Genomic DNA, 14,495 nt, shown 5'->3' with positions numbered 1-14,495 from the left:
TTATTGCCCATGACCTGTCCGTGACTTTTACTAAAATAACCGTGATAAAATCTTAGCCTTAATTATAATCAGTGTCATAAGCAGTGGTCACAATGCACCAGCTCTCTACCCACCACTCAGTTTTGTAGACATCACAGCATAGATGGATTTTACAAAGAAGTTTAAAGGAGGATAATGTTTCGGCTTTGAGGGTTTTTACAGGGAGCAACTTCCACGCATGTGGGGCAGCATGGGAGAAAGCACGATGGTGCATGCTGGAAAGTTTCACAAATGGGCAATCAAGAGTGGTGTCACTGGTGGAGTCTATGTCCATAGCATGTAAGAGATGATAGATGAGGCAGGGATAGGCCATAAAGGGCCTTAAAAGTGAAGACAAATAGGCTGTACTGGACTAAGGTGGAAAAATTGGAGAGAGTCCAGCGGAGGGCAACAAAAATGATTAGGGGGCTGGAGCACATGACTTACGAGGAGAGGCTGAGGGCACTGGGATTATTTAGTCTGCAGAAGAGAAGAATGAGGGGGGATTTGATAGCTGCTTTCAACTACCTGAAAGGGGGTTCCAAAGAGGATGGATCTAGACTGTTCTCAGTGGTACCAGATGACAGAACAAGGACTAATGGTCTCAAGTTGCAGTGGGGGAGGTTTAGGTTGGCTATTAGGAAAAACTTTTTCACTAGGAGGGTGGTGAAGCACTGGAATGGGTTACCTAGGGAGGTGGCGGAAGCTCCTTCCTTAGAGGTTTTTAAGGTCAGGCTTGACAAAGCCCTGGCTGGGAAGATTTAGTTGGGGATTGGTCCTGCTTTGAGCAGCGGGTTGGACTAGATGACCTCCTGAGGTCCCTTCCAACCCTATGATTCTAAGGTGGAGCCAGAGGAAGCATATAAAGATGGGGTGATGTGGTCAAAGCGAGGAGCCAGGAAGATGATTTTTGCAGCAGTGCTTTAAATGGATTTAAGGATTCCAGTGTCACAAGCTTTCTTTTTCTAATCTGCCTTTCCCTGCCATAGAGGTACATTGTCATTATTCATTATAAGCAGCTCCTCAGCTCAGGAACCTGGTCTTTTGCGTCTGCGAAGTGCCAGGCACACTAATGATGCTATACATAGTAAATAACAACATTATTGTCGCCTACCTGTATGATCACTGCTGCCTGCCTCAAGTTCAAGAAGTGCCTTCTCTCCAGTATAGCACGGAACCAACGCTGCAGCAGAGTAATCCTCCGGAGCACTTCCTGGTGTAGCAAATCCTGCAAAAGCTGGCGCTCCCGCTCCTTCATGAAAACCTAACAGGCAGCACATGAGGAATGAGGACAATGTGTGTCATGCTTCCCCAGCCACAGGAGACACGAGTTAATGCCACAGACATCTGTATCTGGAATGCTCTCAAATAAAGAGTTTAGCATTTGACTTTACTTTGGGATACTTATGAAAGTTTTCTGGACAGTTACCTACAGTATGTGGCTGTGAAATGTTGGATGTGTATCACAGTATATAGCAGCTGATAAGTAAATTCCCTTTCTAGAGTGAGGAGATAACTGTCATAACAGTAAGTCAGAGAGACAAGAAGAAGAGCTCTGTGTAAGCTCAAAAGCTTGTCTCTCTCCCCAGCAGAAGTTGGTCCAATAAAAGATATTACCCCACCCACCTTGTGTCTCTAATATTCTGGGACCCACACGGCCATAACAACACTGTATAGAATAGTAAGTTATGTAACAAAGCGTGGAGTGATTATTGGAGGCTAACTTGTTTTAAATAGCATGATCAGACCATCCTGGCTTCACAGAAAGCAACAATCTCTAGTAGTTTGTGTTGTGTATGACATGATTAAAACCCTTCTCACTTAATCCATTTCCTTTTGGTAAAGTGGGACAACAGTCATGTCAATGCAAACATGTATGAAAACCAAGTTACCACATATAGGCAGACTTTATTTGTCAGTGCAGAGTCTGAGCTGTGGGTAAGTATTTACCATTGTTCTCCCAACTTGATAATTGTCTGGACTGAGCTTTATTTTCCTGAAGAAATCATGGATGTTGTGCTTAGATGGGCTGATTCCTCGTGACAGCAGAACATGGAAATGGTCCACAAAGTCCTGTAAAATTAGAAGCCACCAGAGTTAAATTCTAAGGGCAGTGGTATGTCACTGTTACGTAACTATTTGCTGGCCAAATGAGTTATGTTTTAGTAAATTAGCAGAAATGTAACGGATATTCAAGAACTGCAGAATTCAAGGATTCCTTCATTGTTATAGATTCATAGATTCCGAAGCCAGAAGAAACTATTGTGATCATCTAGTTTGACTTCCTGTATAATACAGGCCATGGAACTTCCCCACAATAATTCCTAGAGCAGATTTTTTAGAAAAACATCCAATCTTGATTTAAAATGGTCAGAGCTGGAGAATCTACCATGACCATGGGTAAATTATAGTTCTGGTGGCTTTCAGGACTGTATGAAAGGCAAATAGGAGATACTGCAGTGTCTGCCTGCAGAGGAACACTCAGAGATTCTGTGAAAATGTGCAGTGAATCCTGAGAAATGATCATTACAGGAGGAATTTACCAGAACCTGCAGAGTATCTCAGAAAACACAGAGCTTCACAACAGCTACCATTTTGATGGTTCAAACATCAGACTTGCTAGAGTCCTTGAAGATAAATACCCCCAAAGTAAAAAGGGGTTCAGGTTTCCTACAAACAGCGTTTGTAACAGACATGACAGTATTCTCAATGCCAAACAATAGCTGCCATCCATTCGTCTTACTACAGGAAACAAACTGGGTGGTAGCCGCTGATGAAAGAACCACACACACAACGAACATTTTTTGATAAAACCATCATGTAAAAAGAAATATTTCCCTTGAATAAGCAAGTCTGTGTGAACCAAGGCAGCCCCCCCCCCCGGTGCTGTGAGGTTTGGGAACTTCTGCATGAAAATTAGGTACACATTTCTGTGCAAACAAATGCATGACTAGCAGTTTTGGTTCAGAACTAGAATAGCTGAGGCTTTGCAAGTTAGAACTTAGGTGCATTGGCAAAGCTGGCCTAGCACATGACCACACTCCATGCCTGGCTCCAGCTAGTGATATTATTCACTCACTTTTATGAACTCTAAATTCACCCACATTTAGAAATAAGGGTGTGTGCAAAAAATGGGCCACCTCAATCTACCAGGATATGATGTTTTAACAGAAATGAATAAAAGGTAAAAGCACTTTGTCTAACCTGGAAGGAATATTTGCAGCTGTACCCAGACTGCCGAATTCGAACTGTCTCCAGCATTCCTGTATATCGCAGCTGCCTAAGCACCAGGCTGTCACTGAACCTCAGAGGGAGCTGAAAGAGGAAAAACGGTCAAACAACGTTACTTCACCCAACTACAAACACTTCATGATACTCACGAGTACCTAGACATGGAAGTTGATTGACGACATGACATGTTTTTGTATGACACACATGTTGCCAATAGTACGATATGGACTCCTAGCAACTGGTCCAAGACCACTAACTTGTTTATTGCTGAACACCCATTGGAAGAAAATGGCTTTCAAGCATTACTGATCTGGCTGGATTTAAAATGGTGATCTAGTGGAGATAGACTCTGTTATCCCACAAGCCAGCCAGCTTCATTCCAGCATTGTTTATAAATTTATAGTCCATGATACCAATTCATCTTCTAAAAAATGTAAAGGAAAAATGTTATGTACAACTAAGTTAATTTGAATAATGAGGTTTATTATGAAAGTATCTTCCTTTTTTCAATTAAAATTTCATATGGATTTTTTTTAATTAAAGCTGGAAGCCTTAGTGGTCATGCATGGCAGACATGAATTCCAGAGCTTGTAAGAACTTCAAAAGAGACAACTCAAATTATTATTTATATGACGACCAGAAGGGTCATTGTGGTTTATCAACTAGGAATAATATTACACACACAAACAATACCACCATACATGTTTAACAATGGTCTCCACACTCAGACTCATCCAGGAGGTCCTTTTTCTTCTTTTCAGCCAAGCATATCAAATTTATACCACAAAGTATTTACAAGTTATTGTGGATTTTACCCAGACACTTAAGAACTAAGGGTGAAACTGCATCCTAATAAAACCACTCATGCTGCAGTCCAGCAGCTGTTCTGTGAGAGCACCTTTCTTATCAAGTTTTGGGATTCCAATGAAACCCCAGTGGGACATTGTGACACATCTGTATATTGGAAGGGGGCAGCGTGTTTGTTGTTTGTGGTATCTGAAGCAGCAATGATTAGCTACGGTGTATCTAAGCACCACAACTGCCAGGGTTCATGTTAATGAACCGTCAAAACAATGAAATCATACACCACAGTATCTGGAAACAACATAGTGAGAGCAAGTCAGAGTTTGACCTTTACCTCCAATTTTATTCTCTTCAGTGAGGGTGGGGTGGGTGGTTAATGTAAATGCTGAGAACAGTGTTTTTGTTACCAAGCATTTGGCAATGATAGATCTTTACCTTTTCAGCATTAGATCGAATGCACTTGACAAAATAAGGCTCTGCTTGACCAAGAGTCTCCATCAACTTGTTGAGGGATGCCTGCACCAGAAAATAAAACTTAAAAGCTGGAAAAGAGCCAGATGTGACATACACTGAAGTTTCAAACATTTCACCCATGAGAGGAAACTCTGAGGAAATTACCAACTTAAGAACTGTTTCTGACAGAGAAGTCAACTAAAACACCAAAGGGAAGTACATTTTGTTCAAGAGTCATTCAATTCAATCCAGCACCAGCTCCATATACATCTCTAGATATGCTAAACATGTTAAACTTGAACATTAATGTCTTTGTATCCAACATGCAGCTATAAAGACACAAATTTTCTTTCTTTTTTTTTTTTTTTTTACATGAATAGTTACCTTCAGGAATAGTAATGGCAGCTCATGTGACCTATACTGTACATACTGCATTTTGAGATAGGATAGTTTCCAGTCCCACCTCATACAATTAGACATCAGGTTTTCAGTACAAAAGGGAAGTGAGCTTTGAATTTCACTTTGCAATTATATATATTTTACTGGGAGGCCCAAGAGAATTATCAGAGGGCCGTGGGGGACAGCATAACCACTGATCTGCTTTGCTCGTTTTCAGAAATCCATTATTTGGAGGACATTACAGTGAAAATGAACACCCCTTTCCTCCAAAATCTCCATAAACATCTGACTCTGCCCCACAGGTTTTTCTTGTACTGGAATCAGAGTAAGTTATCACTGGTGCATGGTCTTAAAATAGAGTTGGCTGCTTTCTTTCAAATAAATTCTCGCAGTTTGTCTGATATCCCTTTATCCAGACTAGCCTCCCATTCTTTCATATAGCTCCATTTATAGTGAATTCCTTAGACTACGAGCATTGACCTTTTCATAGAATGCTCCTGGTCAGAACTGTTTTGAACCTGATAGATTTTCTACCATATTCTTTTCTCAGCTGAGATGCGAAAAGCTGTGGATACTAGGTGGTTAGGATTTCCTGGATTCCCATTTCATCCTGTACTTTCTCTAGACTTTAAAAACATTGTTCTAAATAACTACCCAATGCAAGACCAGTATTAACCCATCATGCAGAGGCTTTCAGATCTACTCTGGGCTTGGGTTGAGTGAGACAGATTCCATCTAGAGATCCCTCTAGATTCATTCTCCTAGAGGCACAGCCTGGTCACACTAATGCTCTGGCAGGCCATTTGGAAGGGTCCCAGACAAACTCCAACTCATTGCTCCCGCCACTCACAGGACCAGCATTTTCTGTGGAAAACGTATGACCTCCTCATGTTGTGTGGAGAAGAGTGACTATTTGCATGGAAATTCCATGTTGACAGATTGAAGTTGGCTCTGCTTTTATGTTGCAATTTGTAACAAATCTGGAGCACTAACTGTGCTGAAATTATCTCTTATTTTTGCATTATTTGAACGATTTACTTAATATATGTACAATATATAACTGGATTATTATTTATATACAAGAGTGTCTCTTAATAAAATATCATTCCTAATCCCTCCTCTAAACTCACTACACTTCCTAACAGCTGTCTGTAATGAAGTGTTAATCCCCCCACTCTCCAAAAAAGTTTACATGAAGCTAAGGACAGGCACACAATCATTTTGCTTTTTGTTGAATTCCATTTTCATATCCTTCATCTGCACATTGGCTATTCAGATTGCAAGCTCACTGAAACTGTGGCCTTGTCCTCACATGTATATGCAAAGTGCCTAGCACACTATTGGCATGATCTAAGTAATGATACATCCCAACATCAGTTAATTATGGGGATGATTTGATTCTAATAATACAGATGCTCTAAAAGATATTCTGTTGTGTATTTATTGTCTGTATTATATGCATAATATATATTGAAAGGGCCACTAGGCATCATAACATTTCCCCCCCCACCCCAGATAGAGAAGGACCCAACCCATTCAGTTATTTCAAAGACTAAAGGTATGTCTACACAGCAACTAGACAACCAGGGGCTAAGGAGCTGTTTCACTGCTATGTAGGCTTCTAGACTTGGGCTGGAGCCCAAGCTGTAGGACCCTGTGAAGTGGAAAGGTCCCAGAGCACGGGCCTGAGTCAGCTGACATGGGTCTGCCGCTGGTTTTTCTTTGATATGTAGACATACCCTTAGATTTCCCCACAATTTCTAAAATGCATTTACAGTCCATCTTTGGAGCTATATGCAGCTCTACATGATTACGTGCTTGTAAAGTAACTCTTAAAAACAAACAAAAAGCTTGTTTTTCTCAGAATGAGCACAATATACTGGCTGCCTCCCTCTTCCCCTCTGGTTCTCACCCTGAAAAAATGCTGGGTATTACAACTCTAATTTCATTTAACTTTCACAAGACAGAAGTATTTGTTCAAGAAAATAGCCTGATGCAAGCCTGTGAAAAAACTTTTTATCAAGAACACTGCAATAAACCCAAGAGGGCATGGGCTTGGGTCACACAGAGGAAACACAAATGTTTACTGTGTCACATTTTGGGTGACAGATTCTGCTTTGTATCTGCTACCCAAACAGCCAGCTTTACAGCTGCTCTATCACTCATGGATTTCACAAATACCTAAAACTGATTGGAATCCCTTAGGCTATATGCCTCCGAAAGTCAAGGATAGAGTAGCACAGATGCATCCAATCAGAGGCAGGAGGAAAAAACTAAAAGGAAGAATGCTATTGCACTGCACTGAAATGGTTTTGAGTCACAGCTGTCATTATCACAGCCTACTGTAAGAGCAGCAACTTCTTTGAACAGAAAACAAAGTGGGGCAGAAGAGTAAACAATAAAAAATCAAAAGAAAATGATGCTATGCTCCTTCTTTCCTCCATTCTATTTACAGAGGATTTCATGCTACAATGACAATGGGCCTGTCATTTCTATCACAGTATAAATGTGGAATGATTTAGTCTCTCAAGGGAATATTAAATTCCAAACTGGATCAGTGAGATTAAATATGCAGTGCGTTTTTGTTTACTTAGAACTAACAATTACAAGATACTCAAGTGATTACGATGTTAACTTTTCCAGCAGAATACACATGGAAACAGAATATGGAGTTTATTTAACTTGCTGTCATTGGAGCATTTTAAGGATTCCTGGTAACCATGTATGTGACTGCAGTTAGAAAATGACTGCTCTATCATTGCAAAAAATTGGCTGATGCATTGTTTGGGAATGACAGCACGAATGGGGAGAACACTGCTGTGGTAGAACCACTTGGACCAACTTACGTCGCTTTTTATTATTGGTTAATGGTGTTTTACTGGTAAATACTTAAAATCTACTTCTTGCACAAAAGAACACTCCAGGGAGCGAAGCTGTGAGCATGCAAGCCAGCTGAGACTTCCCTTTTTGTAGCATTCCCTCTTTCTCTGGAATGGGAGTGACAAGGGCATTTGTTGCATTCATATTTTGTATAACATGTTTCCAGAAATTAACTAATTCCCAGAGAAACATTTTTGAAATGATCAGGATAACTAGAAAATGCTTTCTATAAACTAGACCACATGCCTGATTTTAAATGAAATGTGCTCTCTAATACTACCACACACTTGTGCATGCGTCTCAAGACTTGACAGTTGCAGTTTCCAAGACTGTATCCACAGTGACAAGGCTGGAGAAGTTTTTTAGCTTCAGTTACCCAAAATGGCAGGTTAACTGGTGCAGAATAGTGACAGCACAAAAAATGCTGGCCTCAACCCCATCTCAAAATTCACATGCATTTCTGGAGCTAAAGCAGCAGTGTTTTCCCTTCTGGGCTCTTCCAAGGAATTACATTCTAACTGGCACTAACACAAACTGAACTTGAGATACACATTATGCAAATATTTACACTTTTAAATACCACCATTTTTAGAATTCTTCTATTGATGGATTCCCCAGAGAAACCCCATAAAGGGGCCTGTTTTCAGAATTAGGTGCTAAGCAATAAGACAGGTATAAAAACCTGTGCCCCATTTGTGCATGTGTAATTACCACTGTATTCTCCTGTTGCATTCTGGGGGTTTGAAGTTCCTCTCCCCAAAACTGTCATGTTGCATTTGAAAATAGAATCAGGGACATCATTTGCCTTTTTTTCAATACAAAATGAAATTGGCATGGTGATAGGGCCAGAGATGGAACTAGGCCGCGTATGTGTATGTGTGTAAGAAAAATTAGGGAACTGGGAAAGGCAAGGACAGAGCCCTCAAAAATCACGTTAGAGATGGAAAAATCCAGGGACTAGTCCATCCCACGGTCAACATAAGATTGCTCCCTACAATACTTTTCAGATTGTTTTGTCGACTCTAGTTTATAATCCCTGAGCAATAGGGTTTCCACCACTTCCCTTGGAAGATTACGCTAGTCTAAAACCCCAGCGTCTGCAAGTTTTTCCTGATAGGCTGCCTCAATCTTACATTTCTTATTTTCATCCCACTGCTTTTTATTATACTCACCCTAAGTAATCCCTCTCTCTCTCTCAGTATTTACATCCTTTAAGTATCAGTAGACTGTTATGCCCCTAAACATCATTGCTTAGCCAAGCTACACATACTTAGCTGTTTTTGTGTTCTGAATAGCGTAAAAGAGGAGAGTTCTGTGCTTGTGAGAACCATCCTTTGCACCTTGAGGACCCATGCAGGTGTTTGTTTTGAGTGCACCCACGACCAACTCTTTTTTCTCTTGCGCTTCTTCACATTTGGAGTAAACACTGTAAATTACCTGGAATTGTGCACTGATGCTGGGTGGTTTCTTCTTCTTATGGAGGTGGAGAAGAGACTTTGTAATGCGATCGTGCAGTGTCAGGTTAGTTAGGTGCTTGAGAGATTTCACCTCCAACAAGTGCTGCCAAAAAACCCAAAACAAACCAAGAGAGTTTTTATACAAAAAGATCTTTGACTACCTATGGCCTGATTTCTCCCACTGTATCCCCACTCCCGCTATTCCATAGGGCTCCCCTTAGGGTACCGACCCTATGCAATGCCTCCTGCAAATATCAAGGGAACAATTCACAACTGGGAATTTTTACGGTAGCCACTAGGCTGGTCACTGTACAGACTATATATAAAGTCCCTGCTCCAAAGAGCTTACAGTTGAAACATGCACATAACATGGCAGGTTTGTGTAGACCACAAGGAAAGGGTTGTGGGAGGGGGCTGATGAGTGACAGTCATAGGAGCATGTTGCTTTGTAGATTTGCTCCTGTATGTGCATAATTTTCAGGACTCTTTGATGCTCCAAGTTAGCAAAAGCTTAGAAGAGTCTATTTAGGTTTAATGCATGCTTTGTGTTCATATATGGTATGATGCTGGCAGACCAGGTGCCATCTCATGCGAAGGACCCCATGTCTCAACTGAACACTGAGAACTACAGAGCTGGAATCAGTCTGATCAACTGTGTTAGTATTATTAAAATAGGTATTAGGATTCTCAGAAAGTGTTTAGACCTTATTGAATGCTTGTGAGTTGCTGCATGCATTAATCTGACTTAAAACATCTGTATCCCATATTGTAAGGCTATACATAAGCATTTGTATTGTAAGCCTCTGTGACTATGTAAATCACCAGACAGTAGAGAGACATTAACTAGTGTGAAGTGCTAGTCTCCAACAGAAGTTGTTACGTCTGACCAACAAGAAAGGCCCATCGTCACCAGATGGACTATGGTGGAACATTAAAGAGGACAAAAGCTTTTGGTACTCTGCTCTCCCTTCCCGCCCCATGAAGATGAGTCATGCAAATGGATTCCTCCATCAGCTGAGTTCGCAGACCACGGCACATGAGAGAAGGGACTAAAACCCCCTAACAAGGAGGAACTGGACCTCTATGCTGTTTGGACTTTGGGGGGCAAGGTTTTCTAGGCATAAGCAACAGAACCCCTGTTAGCCCTAAAGGACATATAAAGCTTATTATAGCTTATTATAGAATATTCTATTACCTTTTGAAACTTAAGATTGCGACTCATTTGTGTGTAGGTTTACCTGCTTTAACTGTGAAAATAACTCATTTCATTTTTTAATAAATCTGTATATAATTTGTTATAGGATTGGCTTCAAGCGTTGTCTTTGTGAGATGTAAGATGCAATTGACCTGGGGTAAGTGACTGGTCTTTTGGAACTGGGAGTAACCTGAATATTGCTGTGATTCTTGGTGTAAGGGTCCATCTATCACAAAGGTACGCTCACCTGAGTGGAGAGACAGATCAGGATACCCAAGGGGCCTGTTTTACTCCATGTTAAGGCTGTTACAGTGCCTGAGGAGTTTACACTTAATAATTGGTTGGTGAAATCTAAGTATAAAGCTCAAAACCAATTTGGCATTTGTGCCCTGACTCATAACAGTCTGCCTTGCGGTTGGTACTCATGCTCCTGAGCTGCTGCAGGACAGTATGGCATATAGCGAGAGTAAAGCATTATTAAAAATTAAGAATTATAATCAGTATAATTTAGTAGCTAATTCAAGGCGTAAAATTCCAACAATTGTGTTGTAGTTAAAGCACCTTTCTAGCCTTTTTGGGCTATGTGCTCCAACTTGCTTTGCTCCAGCTTGATAAATGAAATCCTCCATTGGCATGTACACTGTACTGCACAATCTGATGGTCTGCTGAGATTACATATTATATTTCCAACAGGCAACGGGGACAGGCTACTAAACCTACAATGCTCAGCTTACTCAACTCAGACAGCACAGCTCTGCCTTCTGCAGTAGCCAGACTCTCTTACTAGAATAGAGATGCAGCCCCATGTGCCTGGGAAGTTGCTAATGGGTTCTGTAACTAGGTAAAGTTTGGGTGCTTGGTCTACCCCTCAATACACAGCTATCTCTTGCATCTGCAGATAAACTGAAACATGCACACCGCAAGGACTTGTAACTTTCACCAATTATCTTAAGGAGGTATTAATCGCAAAGTATAATTATGACCATTGCAAAATGTATTACATGCATACAGCAAATGAGCTTGTGTTGTGCACTTGGACATAACTAGCAAGCCTTGGTTTCATTCATTTGAATAGGAAATTGTTGATGGAAGACATGAGTTTTCCCCTGGTTTTGGTCAGAGCTTTGACGGATTGAGAGAGAAAGAAAGAAACCCTCAAATGACTTTTTTCTTTGCTTGAAATACACAAGTAAAAAAAAATTAGTGGATTTTAGTTGGAGTGAGTTAATTTAGTTAGAGATGAAAAAAAGTAGTTCAAGTCCATCCCCTTGAAGTATACTGTCCCCAAACCAAAAATTTAATGGATACTTCAATTAACTCAATTTGCTAACCACCTATGCTTATTTAGTTATAATATGTGATGCAAAAGAGCAGCATCAGTACAAATTTTTCCTTTTGTTCCTCTAGGAGAACCAGCACTTGATTATTTGTTCTCTGCCTTTTAATGCACAAATATGGATTGCCCTCCTCAAGTTACAGCACTCACACTGCTGCTTCTGATAAGATCTCTGCATCAGAATACTGCCCTACCACATTCTAACTCAGCCCTTGCCATCAGAAAAAGTCTGCTCTCTCTCCATATTATTATTGAGTACCATGCATTTTATGAATGGAGACTGCTCACTATACAGAATGATACTTGCTGGGTTTGTGATTTGGTCTACTAGCCACTTGAGATGAAGTAAAACCATTTAATTCCACAATCTGTCTAGAACAGAAGTCAACAAAATGAAAGGAGAAGTCTTTTTTCTATTTAAAAATCATGCACTCTCAAAAGTATTCCATGCTTACATTTTGTTGTTCATTTTTAATTAAATGTAATTCTTATTGGAAGGCACACAGCACAAACTAGACATTCTTTAATCAAAGCAGTGTCAATAATGACCACAAAATGCTATAATTATGCCAATGATAGACAGTGGATCTCTTCTCATCTTATACCATCAGGCACAGTAAGTACTGCCAGAAAATAAAGGAAACAGCAGGAATGTTTAAAATGCACTTTAAATAGAATGGATGTTACCAATATAATACAGCACTCTAATATTGTAATTAACGAATTGTAAACATTTTCCTAGGAAAGGAAATCTCCACCATGAAGGTAGATGGCCTGAAAAGTGCTCTGTATATATCAAGTACGAAAATTTTTGAGTGATCCCTGGACATTTCTTTCAGTTTAGAGACGTAAATTGAAGTGGGCCCAGCAAACGAACATGCAGACCTCCCTCAACCCTTGTGACGATATTTTCTCTGTTGGCTTTCTTTTAACTTCACAAAATGAAGGTTAAAAAAAATAGCTAGCAGCATCTGAGCAGGAAGGAATCCAGTGTCTGCACAGCTCTCTTCCAGGACAAATGAACAGCACTGTCTGTGAGAACTCTGCTAACTTTCATTGCGATACAATAAAGAATAACCTCAAACAGATCAGGCTGGAGTTGATTTGCACAGCTTTCATATTACAACAGTAACTTGGTAAACCACACTTTAGAGATGAACAATTCACTTTGAATCGGCCCCCCCTCAAATTGACAAAGTATACATTAAACACAAGTTAACATTTAATGGCAGTGCATACAGTGTATGTGCTGCCTTATATACTCCAGGAACAAGAGAGGTAAACATGTTTGTTCACTCACCTTTGGGAGATTGGGTTTGGCTTTGAAGTTCTTGTTTCTCCTGAGGAAACAATAAAAGGGCCATATTAAGACAGGCATAAGGTTACAGAATGGGATGTATTTACTGCTGAGTTGCCATTTTAACCCTCTCATGGCAGAAGCTGAGATTTCCCATTAGGAAGCCCCAATATCTTTGGCATCAGTGCCAACAGCCAAAATACCCACGTCAGAAAGAATGGACACTATTTGAGATTGTACAAATTGAGTAGAAAAACCATATTTAGTAGAATGGATACACACGAGTAAACGAAAAAGACGCTTCAAACCACCTATAGCAATGTTTTCCTGTAAGCTGCATAATAGCCAATGTGTGTCTGAGAGAGAGGATGGGATAAAAGGGAAGGTGAATCCATTCAAAAATTTGGATTGTTACAGATCATGAGTAATGGGGTAGTTGGTTGTGAAGAACAGCAAGAGGGGATCTGTAGGGAACAGATTCACCCATCTGCTTTAACACACCACAGGTAGTATCATAGAATCATAGAATATTAGGGTTGGAAGGGAACTCAGGAAGTCATCTAGTCCAACCCCCTGCTCAAAGCAGGATGAATTCCCAACTAAATCATCCCAGCCAGGGCTTTGTCAAGCCTGACCTTAAAAACCTCTAAGGAAGGAGATTCCACCACCTCCCTAGGTAACCCATTCCAGTGCTTCACCACCCTCCTAGTGAAATAGTGTTTCCTAATATCTAACCTAAACCTCCCTCACTGCAACTTGAGACCATTAGTCCTTGTTCTGTCATCAGGTATCACTGAGAACAGTCTAGATCCATCCTCTTTGGAACCCCCTTTCAGGTAGTTGAAAGCAGCTATCAAATCCCCCCTCATTCTTCTCTTCTGCAGACTAAACAATCCCAGTTCCCTCAGCCTCTCCTCATAAGTCATGTGTTCCAGCCCCCTAATCATTTTTGTTGCCCTCCGCTGGACTCTTTCCAATTTTTCCACATCCTTCTTGTAGTGTGGGGCCCAAAATTGTGGGTACCTTACCTCTGGCTAGTCTGGCAGCCTCTTCTGAAACCTATGATGAAGTTGTACTATAAATCAACAACATGGGTTAAGAAAGGGCCACCCCAGCCTCTCAAATTGAAGTAGATCATCTCCACGTCTTGTTTCAGTGATCCAGTTAGTGGAAGCCTCTTCCCTCTAGTGTCACTATATAGCACCACTGTCATATCACTTGACCTCAGCACTTCTTACCCCTTCCCTATTCTTGTCACTACAAATGTAGGCCTGCTCTTCCAATGGGAAGAGACCACAGTGGAGAGAAGAGGTGCTATCAACCCGGAATACTAAGAGATTGAACTAATCATGTTTACAGTATATTTATACAATATATCCAAGCCTTGGAACATCCAAGTGCACTTGGAACTCAGACTTTTTGGAC

The 14,495-nt window shown here is 40.6% G+C and overlaps 1 protein-coding gene across 1 annotated transcript in view; it reads right to left on the bottom strand.

Annotated features, from left to right (window-relative positions):
- The window catches only part of MYO9A (myosin IXA), a 239,300-nt gene that overhangs the window by 51,261 nt on the left and 173,544 nt on the right, over positions 1-14,495 (bottom strand). Inside the window, exons 17-22 of the mRNA XM_026648438.2 lie at positions 13,074-13,113; positions 9,223-9,345; positions 4,489-4,569; positions 3,223-3,333; positions 1,969-2,091; positions 1,133-1,282 (exon numbers count right to left, since the gene is read on the bottom strand). Coding sequence (XP_026504223.1) covers positions 1,133-1,282; positions 1,969-2,091; positions 3,223-3,333; positions 4,489-4,569; positions 9,223-9,345; positions 13,074-13,113 — 628 coding nt within the window. The remainder of the gene's footprint in view (positions 1-1,132; positions 1,283-1,968; positions 2,092-3,222; positions 3,334-4,488; positions 4,570-9,222; positions 9,346-13,073; positions 13,114-14,495) is intronic.

This window comes from Terrapene carolina, unplaced genomic scaffold (genome assembly GCF_002925995.2).
Source record: "Terrapene carolina triunguis isolate 2854851 unplaced genomic scaffold, T_m_triunguis-2.0 Scaffold67, whole genome shotgun sequence".
In the NCBI taxonomy this organism is placed as follows: domain Eukaryota; kingdom Metazoa; phylum Chordata; order Testudines; family Emydidae; genus Terrapene; species Terrapene triunguis.
This window is presented reverse-complemented; position numbering and strand designations above follow the sequence as displayed.